This window comes from Haliotis rufescens, unplaced genomic scaffold (genome assembly GCF_023055435.1).
Source record: "Haliotis rufescens isolate VD_foot unplaced genomic scaffold, xgHalRufe1.0.p SCAF_2, whole genome shotgun sequence".
Lineage (NCBI taxonomy): Eukaryota > Metazoa > Mollusca > Gastropoda > Lepetellida > Haliotidae > Haliotis > Haliotis rufescens.
Genome location: NW_025963890.1, coordinates 4,637,444 through 4,656,834, shown reverse-complemented (window position 1 = coordinate 4,656,834; position 19,391 = coordinate 4,637,444). Strand labels below are relative to the sequence as shown.

The 19,391-nt window shown below is 43.2% G+C and overlaps 1 protein-coding gene across 2 annotated transcripts in view; it reads right to left on the bottom strand.

Annotated features, from left to right (window-relative positions):
• The window catches only part of LOC124112768 (low-density lipoprotein receptor-related protein 4-like), a 41,801-nt gene that overhangs the window by 7,411 nt on the left and 14,999 nt on the right, over window positions 1-19,391 (bottom strand). For both annotated transcript variants that reach the window (XM_046472904.2, XM_046472906.2), the window contains 19 exons: window positions 18,133-18,269; window positions 17,017-17,158; window positions 16,750-16,893; window positions 15,633-15,821; window positions 15,130-15,313; window positions 14,663-14,890; window positions 13,113-13,231; window positions 12,292-12,434; window positions 11,427-11,565; window positions 9,690-9,833; window positions 8,551-8,727; window positions 8,045-8,231; window positions 7,560-7,784; window positions 6,773-6,891; window positions 5,440-5,576; window positions 4,530-4,668; window positions 2,687-2,827; window positions 1,831-2,007; window positions 774-957 (listed from right to left, as the gene is read on the bottom strand). In XM_046472904.2, coding sequence (XP_046328860.2) covers window positions 774-957; window positions 1,831-2,007; window positions 2,687-2,827; window positions 4,530-4,668; window positions 5,440-5,576; window positions 6,773-6,891; window positions 7,560-7,784; window positions 8,045-8,231; window positions 8,551-8,727; window positions 9,690-9,833; window positions 11,427-11,565; window positions 12,292-12,434; window positions 13,113-13,231; window positions 14,663-14,890; window positions 15,130-15,313; window positions 15,633-15,821; window positions 16,750-16,893; window positions 17,017-17,158; window positions 18,133-18,269 — 3,055 coding nt within the window. The remainder of the gene's footprint in view (window positions 1-773; window positions 958-1,830; window positions 2,008-2,686; window positions 2,828-4,529; window positions 4,669-5,439; window positions 5,577-6,772; window positions 6,892-7,559; window positions 7,785-8,044; window positions 8,232-8,550; window positions 8,728-9,689; window positions 9,834-11,426; window positions 11,566-12,291; window positions 12,435-13,112; window positions 13,232-14,662; window positions 14,891-15,129; window positions 15,314-15,632; window positions 15,822-16,749; window positions 16,894-17,016; window positions 17,159-18,132; window positions 18,270-19,391) is intronic.

Sequence of the window (19,391 nt, the reverse complement as noted above, 5' to 3'; positions counted from 1 at the left end):
GGAATTGGAATCACATTCTCGATTACCCAACGTAGCACCTTTATAAACACATACCTGGGCGCAGATTGTCCCAACTTTGGGACGTCACCTATCTAAGAAACGCAGTAGACTTTGTTTCATAAATATTGTGAGGTCAGGTGAAATGGGGTTTTACATCGCGTCCAAGATTATTGCATTTACTATTGCGACGTACATGCACGTGTGTGTGTGTGTGTGTGTGTGTGTGTGTGTGTGTGTGTGTGTGTGTGTGTGTCTGCTTGTACTTATCCGGACTAATGCCGATTTTATAGTGCTAGCTCACTGAGATACCATGCCGCAGTTTAACATGAACACCCCACTCAGACACAGTATACTGACTCCGAGTCTTTTGTTAGCCATTTAACGCCGAGCGTCAGGCAGGGTAACAAAAAGTACCATCTTTTAACGTCTATTGGATCGAACCCCGGACCTTCCGCTCTCCGGGCGGACGCTCTACCACTAGACCACGAACACGTTATACATGTATTACGTAAATACATAGCAGAGGTGGTTCCAGCATGCTAAAACAGTGGGGGTCCACAGATTACTCAGATCACATGTAAGGTGGCTAACAAACACCCACATCCTTCCAGATCCGCCAATGCATGCCATCTTAGACAGAGTTGATCGACAGATACTGAATCCATCAAAACAAGACATTCATAAAGACATCAACGTGGACAATGGCCCTCTTGATAGGGTGATGGGCATATCAGCAAGGACACTGACCAACAGAGACATGAAGAACCTCTCACATGTTAATGGACTTGGTGGATAGGTCTGACCAGTACATGGCGGCATTGGCCACGTCAAAGTCCAGGGCGACTGGTCTCTCGATGGCGAAACGTTTGGGCACCTCCATTATTGTGGAGTCGAAGGTTGTCAGGTTGAATCGCCGGAACGCCACGTGATCGATCAGTATCAGAAATGCATCTTTGCCTGAAGTCACAGGTTACTTCGAATAAGTCGATATTAAAAGTAAAAACAAAGCGACGTACATAACAGAAAAGATATCAGTAATCAAGTAACAGCCAGAATACAAAATGAGCGCACGTTCAAAAACCGAGGAACAAGATTAGTGTCACAAAAGGACAGTCGTTGTTACCAAATCTTATAAACCTATTCATTGGGATCGCTATTAAGTAAGAGACTTCTTTCTATAGGCATTAAAACCTGTTGTGAGGTTTTACTTTCCAGTCGGGTTAAATCTCATAAACATGGACGTTGTAATGTCCCTGGGATTTATATAATATCCCAGGGATTTTATTAATATAACTTCCGTTCAGATTGTAACATGTAATGAAATGTAAAATCAAATGACAAATTTTTTCTTTATATTCCCGAGGATCGAACTCGCAACCTTCATCTCTGTAGCCCAGTGAGGGTGCCCTGGGGGTCAGGAAAAACCGCGGTGGCTTCGCCCCCTTGGTTTTTCCCTCTCCCCAGGGCATGCTATGTCTACCAAAACCTCGTGAGCGTGTTTTCTCCAATACGTAAATATATGCGACCATGGCAATTTTGTTTTTGTTTTAAGATACAAAATGGAAATTTCTGATGCACAACATTCCCCTTTTCGTTCCTACGTCGTTGACTTCGATGCAAATATTGTTCATACAGTTGTGTTTCACAAGGAATGAGTCAGTGATCGACTGCTGTCTTGATATTTCCATACGATTAAAAGACGTACAACTTTCAATATTTAGGCTGTTGTTGCAAGGTTGATAGTTTCGATGTTGAACACAAGGACTGATAGTGATTGCAATACATACACGAGTAGATCTGATCCACATTGTATCAGGTCGACCAACTCACTCTGGACACACTTTCCATTGTCCTTATCGAAGCCGACACGACATGCGCACTCATAACTTCCGTTGGTATTGGAACACAGATGATCACACACTCGCGGCTGTTCCTCGCACTCGTTGACGTCATGACAGGTGCCGTTGACGATGCGGTAACCTTGGAGACACTGGGGCCAGGATGGATCTGTACAAGCAGTTGGTAGCATATCAAAACATGGCGGCGTTAAACAAACTCTGAGGGGCACGTAATGGTTTTTAGAACATACTTATATATAAAGTTTATATTACAGCAATGAATCCCACTCTGTTGAAAACTGTTTGTGAAGGAACGTATTTATGTTTCATAAAACTTTAACTAATATCCGAGATGCACTAAATTTTAAGACAACGTAGATAGTCGTTAAAAGATTTATTTAAACGTTTCGTTTGTATGTGAAGTGATTGCTGTAACCAGGACTGAAACAGTCACATAACGAAACAATAATTCTGTATTATTGAATGTTGTTTAACGCCACTGTCCGCAAACATCCAGTTATTTCTGTCGCCTAATGTGGTATTGGCCATGTGAACCATCGGCTGACTGCTTAAACAGCTGCGTCCCCTGGGCTCGCCAGAAACCTATGATTGTGGGTTCTAATCCCGGTTCGCCCCGATTATGTTTCTAGGTTTGTCAGCACCATACCCGTGCACGTGGGTTTCACCAAAGTGGTAAACATCTGAGACCTGCATCACTTCGGGCTTTCCTCCAACATTAAGCTGACACGCCGTGATATAACTGGGATAATGTTAAAAGCGGCGTTAAATCCAACTCACTCACTCACTCTAGTTGTCCCGTTGATTGTCTGTAAAGCAGAAATGTCCACCTGTGTCTCCGCAAGCCTTCCCATCCGATTGCAGATATAGACCGTCTGGGCAGGCGCACCGGAACTTGTGTTTCTCCCCAGGTGGTGTCGGGAGGCAAATTTGACAGCCGTTGCTGTAGGCGTCGGCGCATCGATGCCGTGCTGTTGCCGTATACAATAATAGAATAATATGTGCATCATATGGGTAGAATATCATAACGCCTCCATTAATAAGTGAAGCGTTAAAGAGGGCGACTCGAAGAAGCACTCGGTAAATCACAAAGAGTGTCTCACAAGTTATTTTGAGGTACACCGACGCAGATTGCAAAACCTTTATGGACTTTTAATATTCAATAACAAAAAGATACATAATGGATGACTGCAAAGTATCAATATTCAACCTTGATAAAAACTGCCTTTAAGATCTCAGTACACATATCATTGTTTATCCAAAATAAATTTTTCAGTCAGTGTCGCGCATACAGAGCTATTGATAATTATCAAACATGAAAAAGAATGTTTATTAACGTGCATGAGGCCGTTGCATCTACTTTTGTTAGTTTGTTTTTAACGCCGCACTCAGTATTCCAGCTGAACGACCGAAGTATGTTAAAAATCGAATCTGGACTAGACAATCAAGTGATTGGCACCATGAACATCGATCAATATAACTGAATACGGTGACATGCATCAACCAAGTCAGCGAGCCTGGCCACCCGATCCCGTTAGTCGCCTCTTACGACAAGCATAGGTTGATAATGGTGAGGTGAGGTGAAATTGGGTTTAACGTCGCGTCCAAGATTATTGCACTTATATAGCGACGTGCATGCACGTGTATGTGTGTATGTGGCTGCTTGTACTAGTCCGGACTGATGCCGATTTATAGTGCTAGCTCACTGAGATACCATGCCGCAGTTTAACATGAATACCCCACTCAGACACAGTATACTGACTCCGAGCCGACCAGTCCTTGTTTTAGCCCCTTAATGCCGAGCGCCAGACAGGGTAACAACAAGTACCATCTTTTAACGTCTTTTTGTATGACGCGGCCCGGGATCGAACCCTGGACCTTCCGCTCTCCGGGCGGACGCTAGGTTGATAAAGACAAATGCTATTCCGGATAATGACGGGGACCGATACAGCTACTTGCATGTGTCAATTTGTACATAATGGGTGGCCAAGACACAACACACCTCCAGGAAGGTGAAGGAACATCGTTGTCCACAATTCAGTGATTTTGCAAGATACATACCAAAGTTTCCATATTTTATGAAATATTGATGGGACACTCAACTACATAAATTCTAAACTCTGCGGCCATCACAAAACACTGAAGATGATCCTCAAAGGGCTGAGACGAATACACATGTCCGGCCAAGAAACAAGATCAGCTTGAGGATAAGTTCTCAAGACACAAAGGTGTCAGAACACATTCAAATTACCACACCAAATTCTGCGGCCATCACGACCACAGTTCTGAAGGTTACATAACGGTACAAATGAACTTGAAATGACGGTTATTTGTAGAGAAACGTATACTGGACATAAGCAAGTCTATGACTACTGGCAGTCCAATCCTGTATAACCGTGAATATCCGGGATAAAATGGGTCTTCAGCAACCCCTGCTTGCGTAAAAGACGCCTATGCTTGTCGTAAGAGGCGACTAACGGGATCGGGTGGTCAGGTTCGCTGACTTGGTTGATGCATGTCATCGTATCTCAATTACGTGGATCGATGCTCATGATGCCAGTCACTGGATTGTCTTGTCCAGACTCGATTATTTACATACCGCGTCATATAGCTGAGTGTGGTATCAAAAACAAACAAACAAACTGTTGTATGATATCCAATATGAGGACTCACCGTATGGCTGTCTGTCGGGGTGTACGATGGCAACCCCCGACGGTTGTGTCCCCTCACTTAAACCCGGTCCGCGCTTCATCCACACCAGATCGAAATCCTGGATTTTAGGTTCGCTCCACTCGGTCCAGTAGATAGAATTCTGACATGTATAAAAATATATTTAACACTGTAAGGGCTGAAGTGTATTTGACGGGGTGGGTGGTGGGGGGAGGGGTGTGTTTTTTTTGATATTGTAAGGAACACTGAGCAAACAGTTTCATAAAAATTATCCCCAAAATATTCATAATCCCTAACAGTTTTTGTTTATAATATGCGTCTTCCAGGTGGTTCTCACAATCTTACCGTTACGGCGTAATCACACACATTTATCCCCTAAGCACACAATTGCGAAAATTGTTTGGTACATTTAAATTTGCCAGAAGCAAAGAGGTACAATAACGATACATTTTATGACATATACTGCCTAGTTATCGTGTAAATATTAATTGTCAGTGCAAGAGAATAACCAGTCTAGATTATCCACCATTTGGTGTAAAGAGCAAAACAGCTGTGAATGGACCTCTGAAAACCACTGATGACACCAGGGTGCCGTTTCACGAAAGCCTCTTAGCGCTACGACCCCCTAACCGCTGCGACCTAGTTTAGGAGGTCGTAGCGCTAAGAGGCTTTCGTGAAACGGCACCCAGGTGTTCGCGAAAAGGGCCCTGCCCTACCGAAAGCACCCGCCATTCATTATTCCCTCATGCGTAGACCGGTTCCACTCACGACTGTTACACCAACATGGGCGCACAAAGTACATGTATCGCCTAGTTAATCTTTAATTCGGTCACGGAACAAATAGCAACAAGAAAATAATTAATATTAAATAAATACAAATAATTAATGTGTTAAGGACCTATATTCACTTTACCCCAATTGCATCCAATGAAAATATCATGAGTCTCTCCTTCGACTTCCACAAGATGGAGCAGTCTTTGCCGTTCAGGTCGCAGCTTACCAACTTCGTCGCCCAGCCGTCCACCCAGTACAAGCGGTCATTTACATAGTCTGCCAGTGAGAACAGTGAAACATTGTTAATGCCTCCATTGAGAGGTGATATCCTCACCACAAGTAGAGTTGACGTCAAGCGTATAACTGTACTTCAGTTGGTAAATATCATTGGACCGTGTAAAACCCATGCGTGTTCTTCAAAATATATTTGACTGTCGTAAGTAAGATGGAAAACTTTATTTTCGGTGACAGAGGCAGGGGTGGACCAGTCCACTGAAACGCCGCAACTGGCTGTCCAGCGTTGCGTCCCTTAGTCGTGCCTGAATCCGATGATCTATGGTTTGCCCTTATTATGATTCAAGCACAACAACCTCGCTCATCGGTTTCACCAAACCAAAGTGGCAAACGTCTGGCATCACTTGTGGCTTTCCTTCCACTCTACTCTGATACGATGTGATATGACTGGGATTCTGATCATAACGTTGTTCAAGACAACTCACTCACTGGCTACAGATACCCACGTGTCACCGCCATAACCCATCCTTTTTCGCCGACATACAGTGTAAGCAACAAAGTAAGGATGAGATATGGATGAACACTTTCTTTAATCCAATTAATTGCTTGATAACGGTGTTAGAACCTACACCGAAACATCGCTCTTAATTGTAATAAAGAGGTGTTCATCCATATATCTTATCATTGCTTAGTACTACAACTTTTAAGTGCCTCTCAAAGAAGTGTCAAAAGGATCTTCGTGTGTCCAAATATTGCAAATGTAAGGAACAAAATTTGTTATTACCACTTGGAACTTATACAAGTCTTGTTGCATGCAAGTATACCCGTCAATGTAAAACATTTAGTTTGTGCTGACACTCATTTCCATAGCAAGAAGAAACATCAAGTCTGGTACTATACTATTAGATTTCAGTGGCCGTACATGTCAAAGACATTGATGGTGGATATATGATTTCCAAGGAACAGAGGGTCGGACTGTGATGAGTTAAATCTTCCAACGTAGAACAGACAAATGTAACCTCACGATAGATAAAACACTGCCCGAGTCACAACACTCGCAGTATTGTCACAGTAACCAGTCTTCAAGGAGGACTTGGCTCGGATAAATTGGCAATCCTAGCAAGTTTAATTCAAGTGGTAAAACACGTCAACTCACTCAGGTTATACTATATACATCGATCTGACACTTCACAGAACATGTCTACATTTCACCATTCATTTCATAATGTCATGCTTACCTATAGATACATCATTGGGCGTGTCCAGACCCCGATGTATGAGGACCTCCCTGTTGCTACCGTCCATCCCACAGCGGGCTATCTGAGGACGCACGCCCCACGCCGCCCAGTACAGCCACCTAAACAACAACAGCCACAACCAACAACGTGAGCAGAGCAGCCATTTCAGCAGATACTTGGTTATATTGACCGCCTCCGTGGTCTAGTGGTAGAGCGTCCGCCCGGAGAGCGGAAGGTCCGGGGTTCGTTCCCCGGCCGCGTCATACCAAAAGACGTTAAAAGATGGTCCTTGTTGTTACCCTGTCTGGCGCTCGGCATTTAGGGGCTAAAACAAGGACTGGTCGGCTCGGAGTCAGTATACTGTGTCTGAGTGGGGTATTCATGTTAAACTGCGGAATGGTATCTCAGTGAGCTAGCTCTATAAATCGGCATCAGTCCGGACTAGTACAAGCAGCCACACACACACACACACACATACACGTGCATGCACGTCGCTATATAAGACTTAGTGCAATAATCTTGGACGCGACGTTAAACCCCATTTCACCTCACCTCACCTCTTATGGTTATTTAAAGGATGTTATCGATTTTGATTATTGTGAAACGTTCCACAATACGTATGTATCATGTTTACTCTTCAGTGAGGGGTAAGACAGGTAAACCCTTGTTTGTTTTGTGTCTAACGCTGCAGTCATCCCAATTCCACCTGTATCATAGCGCCATGGAAAGCATAGAGTCTGATCCTGACAAGCCAATGGTATTTTATAAGTAACGTCCAACATCTTACCCATGTCTTGGATCAACTGCAAGTCCCCGGATGTATCCAAGGTCAGCGTCAAGAAGAGTTTTCTGGATCATAGTGTCCAGGGACGCCACGTGAAGGGAGTGCGCACTGAGATCTGACCAGTACAAGTTGTTGTGCACCCAGTCTAACGCTATCCCCTGGGGGTCACGGATACCAGTCCAGAATAGTTTCTTTTTATCCTTCAGGGCGTCCCCCTCCAGCTGTGCCCTGGATGAGACAAAGGTCTGTGGATGTCGTTTCTTGTTTGTGTTTAACGCGACATTCAGCACTATTCCAGACAAACCAGTCATTGATATTATGATCAACGTCCGTCGGTGTACGGTGACGTGCAACAGTCTCCACTGGACCGATCTCTATATACATTCGCATATGTAGAGAAATATGTAAGTTTCCTTTGATATAGGTATGTTAATATTTAATGAAAAACATTATCGTAGCATGTCATTCTAGCAGATGAACAAACCTACGTGTATATTCCAGTTTCTCGGTAATCTGTCCAGTAGATTGTGTGGTTTTTGAAGCTGTAGTCGATTGCAGTAGGCCTTGATTGGGAACTCTCATCTGCGAGAGGAATGGACGTCACTTTTCCGTTAACCAGATCTACTTTCTTCAGTTCCTTCCTGTCAACCACGAGGAGGATTGCGGCCACGGGCTCTACAAACACACAGATCATCAAAACGTTAAACTTATGGACTACCGTTTTTGTTTAAGATATACAGCTGTGGTTCACGATGTGCTGTGTCATGTGATAGACGTTCACGAAACTACTTCCAATCCGGATTGTTGTCAAAGATCCTTCATGTGAGATTGGGACAAGCCGAATGCTACCCCCTCCGGTTAATGTAGTATAACCTACATACCCTGTATCCAGGGAAAGCACATCGTATAAAATGTTCCAAAATATCTATCTCAAAATTCACAAACTACAAATTTCAAATTATGACTTTGGCAAGACTGATGTCGCCGCTCTTACCACGTGTCTTGCAGCTTGTGTCGTTGACGAGGGCGTACCCATCAGGACAGGTACATTTATAACTCCCGGGCGTGTTGGTACAATTGTGAGAACATGGAGTCGTTTCACATTCGTCGACATCAACACACGTGCCGTTTGCAGATCGGAAGCCTGAGGAACACGTGGCGGACCTCTGACCTACAAGGTTAAGTTTGTTACATTATTTGGTGTTAAATTACGGATACACCAGATATTTTTATTTTTGTTTTTACGTTATGACTTTCATGTGTATTGTTGTATATGCAAAGTTTAGGGGGGCGCGGGTGGCCCAGTTGTCCATGACGCCAACATCCGCTGTGCAGATTTGCGTCCCAATGTCGTGCCATGATCCTATGCTTTTGGTTCGAGTCTCAAATTTGATCTGATTATGATAATTCTTTTCTCAGCACCCTACATGTACCCGTGCTCGTTGGTTTCAACAAAGTGGCAAGCGTTCAAGACCGACATCACATCCGGTTTACTCACACATTTATCACACTATGACATGTACCAATTGTAAAACACTCACTCACTCACTCACTCACTCACAAACAATAACGTTTGTAGTGTACCAAAACACGATACCGGACAACAGATGAAATGATATGATATGACATTGTTTTAACACTATGTCTTTCACTGACACACAATTTCATTAAAAATAGAATTTTAATTTCGATGCGATACCTCTCGCCTGGGGAACTGATTACACCCCAATCGCGTCAGGTGAACACTCACCAAACTTTGGCTGTCCAATTTAAATGAAGGAAGCGTGTGTTCTTGAACCAATCAGATGTCGATTTTAACAAACGAAAACCCATACAGAAGACATATATATCCACCTAGTATAATACTGCTGTATTATGAAGTTAATGTGTTAATGTGTAAATTTAGGACATTCAAAAGCCATATACTCAATGAAATCCTTTCTATTTGTTACAGTTAATCTAATGTTTGTACATGAGAGTTGAGACACAAGAATAAGAAAGAATAAAGAATCAAGATGTTTGGAACTTCATGTTGTAATCAACAGTACTCATTGTATGTGTAGATGCCATGGTGCTTTGATAAGCCATGATCTTCATTTTGTTATATAAAAGGTTTGTGGTGTTGTGACTTACCTTTCTTGACACACGTCTTTCCATCAGCCTGGAGTGTCATTCCATCAGCGCATGCGCAGGTGTACTCCTTGGTGCCTTCTTCTTTTTGCGGATGTGGCAAACAAATTTGGCAACCTCGATTATCCAGACCACATCGGTTCTTCTCTACAGGAGAATATTCAGAAGATGTCAAGATTATATGGATGGGTGAGACTTGCACCAAGAAGAGAATAATACGGTCCTATGAAGAGTTATTGTTGAGCCTACGAAATGTACATGGTTAAGATTGCCTTGTTTTATGTCGAAGCTGCAATATCCCTGCTGTATATATCCGACCGTCTCAAAATCACCGAGTTTAGGGTTGACCAAGCCCCTGACATTATGAACAAAGTCCAACACCGCGGGGATGCGATGTCAGGCAATCAACTAAGTGTCCGAGCTTGTCCCCCAGGATCTAACTTAGTCGCTTCTTACAAGCAGCTATTTGCTGGGACAAACTCCAAATTATCTCCCGAGGTGTGGTGAGGTGAGTTGGAAAGAGTTTTAACGTCGCATTCAGTATTATTGCACTTATATGCCAACGTGCATGTGTGTGTGTGTGCGTGCGTGCGTGCGGGCGTGCGTGTGTGTGTGTGTGTGCTTGTACTAGTCTGGACTATCGCTGGTTATAGTGAGATACATGCATACTTCACTCAGACAGAGCCGACCACTCCTTGTTTATCACCCTGATGTCGAGCGCCAGACGGGTTAACAATACCGACTTTTAACGTCTTATGGTATGACGCGGCCAGGGATCGAACCACCGACCTGTTGCTCTATAGGCAGACGCTCTATCCACTAGACCATGGAGGGTTCCCTTGTTCCACCCGAGACGATAAATGACAGCCACACCAATAACGAGTGAGTGAGTGAGTGAGTATGGTTTTACGCCGCTTTTAGCAATATTCCAGCAATATCACGGCGGGGGACACCAGAAATGGCCTCACACATTGTACCCATGTCGGGAATCGAACCCGGGTCTTCGGCGTGACGAGCGAACGCTTTAACCACTAGGCTACCCGACCGTCCCACACCAATAATGAGTCGGTAAATATGAAATTTTACATTGTTTGAATTAAAGGAGGTAGCAGCATATACCCAGTTGTGACAATAGTAGCAATAGAACAAGATTTTTGTTTGTTTCATGTTTAACACCGCATGCAGCAATATCTAAGCAACATGACGGCGGCCTGTAGAAATTCGAGTCTGGAACAGATAACGATACCATGCATCAGCAAATACACCTTGAAAAGTTATTCGGTTGCACACACACTCTCCGATGTGGATAATAAGCAAGATCGTTTGGTTCAGGCTCAGGCAATTTGTGGTGCTACCAGTGTAGACCGCCTCCGTGGTCTAGTGATAGAGCGTCCGCCCACAGAGCGGAAGGTCCGGGGTTTGATCCCCAGTCGCGTCATACCAAAAGACGTTAAAAGATGGTACTTGTTGTTACCCTGTCTGGCGCTCGGCATTAAGGGGCTAAAACAAGGACTGGTCGGCTCGGAGTCAGTATACTGTGTCTGAGTGGGGCATTCATGTTAAACTGCGGTATGGTATCTCAGTGAGCTAGCACTATAAATCGGCATCAGTCCGGACTAGTACAAGCAGCCACACAAACACACACACATGTACGTCGCTATATAAGTGCAATAATCTTGGACGCGACGTTCAACCCCATTTCACCTCATCTCACCTGTTACCAGTGTACAGATGTCCCACCTGTTATCTGCCTTGACTTGTGGAAGACCTTGATGCCCAGGGGCATGACCCCTCCAACATGGTGGAAGGTCATCTTCCCAGTCCTCTTGTCCATCTTCCTCACAGTGTCGGTGATCCAGTCCGTCCAGTACAGGTGGTTCTGCAGGTAACACAGTCAGTCATCAGGATAACAGTATACACGAACCTACTGTCCTCCCCTCCTTGCACTACCGGCTAGTACATACATACCACGATAGCTGGTATTTTCACACAAAATCGTAATATTGCAAATTTATCTTATATAATATACAGTGTATGTCTTTGTTACAATCAAATAATATTTCATTCCAAATCAACATAATTCATGAGAACTGAGCAAAACTTGAAAGAAATTGTTATGAAAGTTATAGTGTTATTCGATTGTATGAGAATATGACTTTGTCTATTCGAGATGCTATTTTGGACTTTAACGCTAAATGTGTGAAGTTCAATCGTGCCGTGATATGACTGGAATAGACCTAATGGAGGGACAATTCGATTTTCAGGGGTTTTTGTATTAGAAAAAATAATATCCAAGCCCGTTTCACTGAGAATTCTTTTACAAATGTCTCGCAATGTAGGAAATAAAATTATGTCCCAGTTTCTAATAGAAAAGTGTCCATAGAAAGGAATTTCGTTTTTCAGTATTATTGAGAAATATACTTGAGTTCTTAAGCATTAAAAAGAAGTGCTGATCCCAAACCAAGTTCCCCTATCTCCCCCTCAACCCCATACTCTGAAATCAAATGGCTGCACCCTAAGAGTGATGTTAAACCCAAATCATTCACTGTCTATTTTGCAGTATATATTGTTTCTTGTTCATCCGGACACAGTCAATGGAATGTACCTGGAACACTGTAATAGCATACATATGTTCCCGGAAGAATTTTGTCTTGTCAATGATGACCCTGACGTCATTTCCGTCTAGATCAGAGCTCGTGACAGTGTCCAGGTAGGAATCGGTCCAGTACAGGCGCTTATCTATGTAATCTGGAAGCAAATAGGTGACTGTGTAATCAAATCAAATCAGTTAAATACTAAAATTATTTACAATCCAAGATTTCGTTGACGAGGTTTTTCTTCCAAGGCATTTTTTCGTATGTAATTCATAATGTCACCCATAACCCAAGTGTACTACTGAAAAGAAGTTAAAAAACATCCGATTCTTTCATATTACTGTAGTTAATCTAAACTTTAAGTAATATGAAAGAATCGTGTGTGTTTTAACTTCTATTGAGTAGTATTGAGTGTTTACGCAGTACTTTCCTACGTCACGGATTCAATTATTTCCGAGCTATCAGTGAGTTCTATTTTGTTTATTAATGATTATCATTTATTTATAAGCTTTCAATGATGGTTATATTGGGCCTAAGAATTGTTATTAATGGTTAATTTACCAAAGGTAATGCCATAAGGCGAATGTGTTGATGATGGACTAATCGGGAGCAAAATATTAGATTCAGCAAAATATAGTGACAACATTTTATTATTAAATATTATATTTTTTTATTACTCAACTAAGTGCAATTTTGAGTGCAATCGGTCTAGCGACTTCTATTATTATTGATGCAGAGCTCCATAAGGGATGTGATTTATTGTTGCTGAAAATGATTCAATTTCACCATCAATGACGTCCACAAGCCTGATGATCAATACGGTTTCGCTCACCAATAGTTATGCCATTAGGCCAGTGAATATTGGCACTGATAATGGTATGTCTGCTGGTGCCGTCCATACCACACTTCTGTATATCCGCCGGCTGGGCCCAGTTCGTCCAGTACATCCACCTGTATCCATAAACCAGCCGATAACACAATTGTAGAGAGTGAGTATGGTTTTACGCCGCTTTTAGCAATATTCCAGCAATATCACGGCGGGGGACACCAGAAATGGGCTTCACACATTGTACCCATGTCGGGAATCGAACCCGAGTTTTCGGCGTGACGAGCGAACGCTTTTGCCACGAGGCTACCCGACCGCCCCTAACACAACTGTAATACAAGTAAAGCAACTATAACATAAAAAACGGAATTCTCATCCCGGGTAAGAACATAGATCTCCAGCAACTTAAACGTGTCTTTAGAGACGACAATATGGAGCGTGTGGTCAGGTTCGGTGACTTGGTTGATTGCATGTCATCGTATCTCAATTGCATTGATATGTGCTCATGACATCAGTCATTGGGTTGTCTGGTCCAGACTCGATTATTTACTGCCATCATAAAGCTAGAATTTTACTAAATGAGGCGTAAAACAACAAACAAACATTGCGTGATGAAAACTCGAAGCTAAAATCTATAATATTTCGGGATAAAATCTCTTACACACTCTATCTCACTTACTGTTAAACATGATCCCGTTAAGTAATTATCCCGTTACATATCCACGTGGCTACCGAGCTGTATGACCCTCCACGTGCCCTTACCTCTTCTACTACCTAATCATATACACCGCCTTCGTGGTCAAGTGGACAGAGCGTCTGCCCGGAGCGAGGACAGTGGGCAGTAAAGACGTTAAAACATGGCGCCCGCTGTGACCTGACCTGGCGCTCGGCATTAAGGAGTGAGTGAGTGAGTATGGTTTTACGCCGCTTTTAGCAATATTCCAGCAATATAACGGCGGGGGACACCAGAAATGGGCTTCACACATTGTACCCATGTCGGGAATCGAACCCGGGTCTTCGGCGTGACGAGCGAACGCTTAAACCACTAGGCTACCCGACACCCCCTCGGCATTAAGGGGATAGAACAAGGTCGGTCAGTATACTGTGTCTGAGTGGGGTATGAATGTTACTATGGCTTGGTATCTCAGTGGTCTAGCACTATTAAACCGACATTAGTCCGGACTGGTTCAAGCAGACACACACACGTGCAAGCATCTACATGTAGCTATATAAGGGTAATACTCTTGAGCGCGGGGGCGGTCGGGTAGCCTAGTGGTTAAAGCGTTCGCTCGTCACGCCGAAGACCCGGGTTTGATTCCCGACATGGGTACAATGTGTGAAGCCCATTTCTGGTGTCCCCCGCCGTGATATTGCTGGAATATTGCTAAAAGCGGCGTAAAACCATACTCACTCACTCACTCACTCTTGAACGCGACGTTAAACTAATTTCACCTCATCTAATTGATTTTTCTTTCAATAAAAATAAAAATGGTTACTTGGAGGAAGTCTACTAATATGTTCCTGTGTATGATTACAAACAACAACAAAAACATTACCCTCTGGCAGGATCAACAATTATCGCCCGAGGGTTGCCGAGATTTGTGTAAACGAGGGTTGCCACCAACTTTGACCCAAGGGACATAACTCTTATTGCCTCCTCCTCCTCCTTGTCCTGTGTCCAGTAGAGGGCCTCGTGGACCCAGTCGTATGCCACACCTCCCACTGCCGTCATGTTTGACAACAGGACCTCCGGGCTCTCCAGTTGGGTGTTGTGAATACGGGCCCTACACGACAAAAAATTGCAGAGACTATAAACACAGCATGCATTTACCAAAGACAAGAGAACACTTCCAGTGCAACCCGGAAGTCCAGACCTTGACATGACCTTGACCTTCATACAAGAGGAATTCAATTTGGAGGGAACTATTAATACACGAATACGGAATGTTTTAGAATTACCCTGATCTTTAAATAAGATCTTACGCATCAACAGTCAAACCGGGAAGAAGACGGCCATACTCACACATTGATATTTTTTGTCATTACATCCGACCAAAAGACCGTGTTTCTCCTGACGTCAAAGTCAAGAGCTGCTGGTCTCACGATCTTGAAGCGTTTGGGCTTTGTCATAACAGCATAGTTAAACGTTGTCAGGTTGATTCGTTTCAAGTTCATCGAATCCAGAAGTACCAAATAAACTTCATTCGCTGAAATGATAACGCCCGGCCGAGGATTGAGTCAGTCAAATGTTGTAGACGTACCGTAACTAACATTCTCATGGAGTTGATGGACATTTTGTTAACAACCAACCGAAAACTGATAAATAATAAAAATGATAATAGTGATAATAATAGGGAGCAAGGGCCCAGAGCTGGTGATGAGCCTAACCAGGATCACCAAAACCATCTTTGTGGCATTTTGTTTTAATCTGTAAATAATAATAATAATAATAATAATAATAATAATAATAATAATAACAACAACAATAATAATAACAATAATATTTAATACAATAAATGTGCGTACCAGCTTCTGCCTCACATCTGGTGACATTGACAGGTATGTAGCCATCATAGCACGTGCAGCTGAATCCGCCGACTGAGTTGACACACTTGTGTGAACACAACTCTGGCGAAACCGTACACTCGTCTTTATCCACACACCTGTCGCCCTTCAACACGTAGCCCTCAAAACATGGCGACGGCTTGGACGGATCTTGAAAAGTGAAATTTATTTTCTTTCTAATATTTTTTTTAATCAGATTTATCATTCATTAATGAATGCTATGGAAAATGTACATTTTCATATTACTTGGTTTTACTAAAAAGTAAACACCCAAGTTTGATGGTGGCTAAAAGTGAAACAAACAAGAAGATGTTGTTCGATGGAGATGTATTTGCTGCGGGTATCATAGTTGTGTTTTGGCCCTCAGGTTTCGGCGACTGTTTTCAGCCAAGTAACGTGTTGATAATATTTGTATGTTTTGTCAAATCCAATTTCCAAGTGTACACTTTTAGTTTAGTTCTTTTGAGGAATTGAGTGAATGTGGTTTTACGTCGCGAGATCGAGCTACGTCACGACGGCTGTAGATGGTCGAGTCTGGGTCAAACGAGTGGTAGATAGCGTGAGCAACGATTGATGCGAAGGAGCGCCCTTCAGTCCCGGAACCCATAGGGGCTTCATTCCTGGTTCATAAGCCACCTCCTAGGACAATAGGGGTGGTGGGGTAGTATAGTGGTTAGAGCGTTCACTCGTCACGCCAAAGACCCGGGATCGATTCCCTATATGGGCACAATGCGTAAAGCCCATTTTTGGTGTCCTCAAAGTGATAAAGATGAAATATTGCTAAAAGCGGCGTAAAACCTAACACATTCACTGTACTTCACTACTTGATGAAGGTGTTATCTTCTAAACGTACTAATATCAGTTGTTTATTAATAAGAACCTGTCCTTGTTCATCACATTAACTTCTAAATGCAACTCAAACAAACTTGTTCAAGTCTTTGATAAACACATAATATCTATCAAATTATTATTGTTATACATAATATTATTACAGATTGTAATACACTAATATTTATGTATATATGTCTTGGTGGATTTAAAATATATAATGAATTGATTTATTCCCTTAAATAACTACCTGTGCCTGAACAAGTTTTCTTGTCCGATTGCAGGAACAAGTTATCCGGGCATGCGCAAATATATTCAGAAGTGGAGTTATCTCCCTTCGGTGACGGTAAGCAAATCCGACATCCGCCATTATCCGGACCACACCTGTTTGGAGCTGAAATCAAAGCAATGGCAATGGCATTAGCATTAAAAAGCAGCTTGTGTGAATGGCCACCACGTGGATCGAGAACTTCTGAAGATAGGGTCGTTACTGTCAAGAATTGTATCTTATACCAACCGTGCGGCTGTCGTTGGCCGTGAAGCACAGCAAGGCCCTTTGGTTCTAAAAGGTTTCCCCGAACGAGGCGGAGGAACTTGCCCATCTCCCTGTTAATCCTTTGAATCTGTAACTGCGCTCTGTCGCTCCAGTAAAGACGTTTCTAGGTATATAACATCTCATAACACAAAACAATCACCACAACAATCATGTAGAGCAGTTAGCGTACAGATTTATATTAAGGTGCCTTTCGAAATATCAGGATGTTTCTCCATGCGGTTTCCAATACATCACAACAAAGTCTGGTTTTACGCCCCTTGCGCAGTGCTAGGATCCGCCGATCTCAATTTTGAAATCATTTATCGGCCTTACATATTATGCTTGGTTTGCCAACGCCATAACCAAGTTTGGGGATAGGCGTCTACGCCCTTTGTCACTTTCAACTAATATTAAGATGAGGTGAGTGAGTGAGTGAGTGAGTTGGGTTGGGTTTAACGCCGCTTTTAACATTATTCCAGTTATATCGCGGCGCGTCAGCTTAATGTGAGAGGAAAGTCCGAAGTGATGCAGGTCTTACCAATTGGGTGAACCCCACGAGCACGGGTATGGTGCTGACAAACCTAGAAACATAATCGGGGCGAACCGGGATTCGAACCCACAATCATAGGTTTCTGGCGTGTCCAAGGGACGCAACTCTGCACAGCGAATCGCGGCGCCTTAGACGACTGGGCTCCCGTGCCCCCTAAGGTGAGGTGAGGTGAATTGGGGCTTCATGTCACGTTGTAGGGTATTGCATTTATATTGCGGCGTGCATGCAGGTGTGTGCATTGCGGCTGCTTGTACTAGTCCGGACTCATGCCGGTTTTATAGCGCTAGCCTACTGAGACATATAATTGCTCAGTTGAACATGGATGCTCTTCTCAGCCACATAATAATGACCCCGAGCTGATCAGACCTTGTCTTATCCCCTTGATACCGAGCGGTATTTTGGTAGGTGATCGAACCACCGACTTTCCGCTCCCTGGGTGGCGGTCACAGAACACTAAGATCTGATGTAACTGAAATTCTGTTCACAGCGGCGTTAACTCACCTTGCTCACGGAGCGTTGTTATAGATGTGACGTTAGTCGCACCTTACCTTGTATATATCGATGGCATAGTACATGAGTGGTGCTTGGGTCTCCCACAGTTCGCGACAGACACCTGTGATGATGTCGCACACACCAATCTTGTCGTTACCGCTGTCCGCCCAGTAGAGCTCCTTTGTTTTGAAATCTGAAACAAGCCAAAGAACAACAATTGTGTTTGTTTATAAACAACTAACATTCATCTTTTGTGCGGAAGTTACAAAGCCTTTCACTGCAGTGGACCACAATCCGAGATGCAGAACTTTTCATTAATAGTATGAAAGTACTTACCTGTTACTACGTTGTTTCTAACCTATGGCCACGTTGTTACTAACATATTGTCTAGTTGTTAACCTATGGCCACGTTATCACTAACCTATAGCCACGTTGTTACAAACCTATTGTCTCGTTGTTAACCTATGGCCACGTTGTTACTAACCTATGGCCATGTTACTAACCTATGGCCACGTTGTTACTAACCTATGGCCACGTTGTTAGTGACCTATGGCCACGTTGTTAACCTACGGACATGTTGTTACTAACATATGGCCACGTTGTAACTAACCTATGGCCATGTTGTTACTAACATATGGCCACGTTGTTACTAACATATGGCCATGTTGTTACTAACATATGGCCACGTTGCGACTAACATATGGCCACGTTGTTACTAACATATGGCCACGTTGTTACTAACATATGGCCACGTTGTTACTAACCTATGGCCACGTTGTTACTAACCTATGGCCACGTTGTTACTAACATATGGCCACGTTGTTAGTGACCTATGGCCACGTTGTTAACCTACGGACATGTTGTTACTAACATATGGCCACGTTGTAACTGACCTATGGCCATGTTGTTACTAACCTATGGCCACGTTGTTAGTAACCTATGGCCACGTTGCGTCTAACCTACGGCCACGTTGTCATATAGGTACTAACCTATGGCCACGTTGTTACTAACCTATGGCCATGTTGTTACTAACCTATGACTACGTTGTTAGTAGCCCATGGCCACGTTGCGACTAACCTACGGCCATGTTGTTAACCTACGGCCATGTTGTTACTAACCTGTGGCCACGTTGTCACTAACCTATGGCCACTTTGTTAACCGATGGCCACGTTGTTACTAACCTATGACTACGTTGTTTCCAACCTATGGCCACGTTGTAAGTAACCTATGGCCACGTTGCTACTAACCTATGGCCCACGTTGTTACTTACCTATGGCCCACGTTGTTACTAACCTATGACTACGTTGTTACTAAC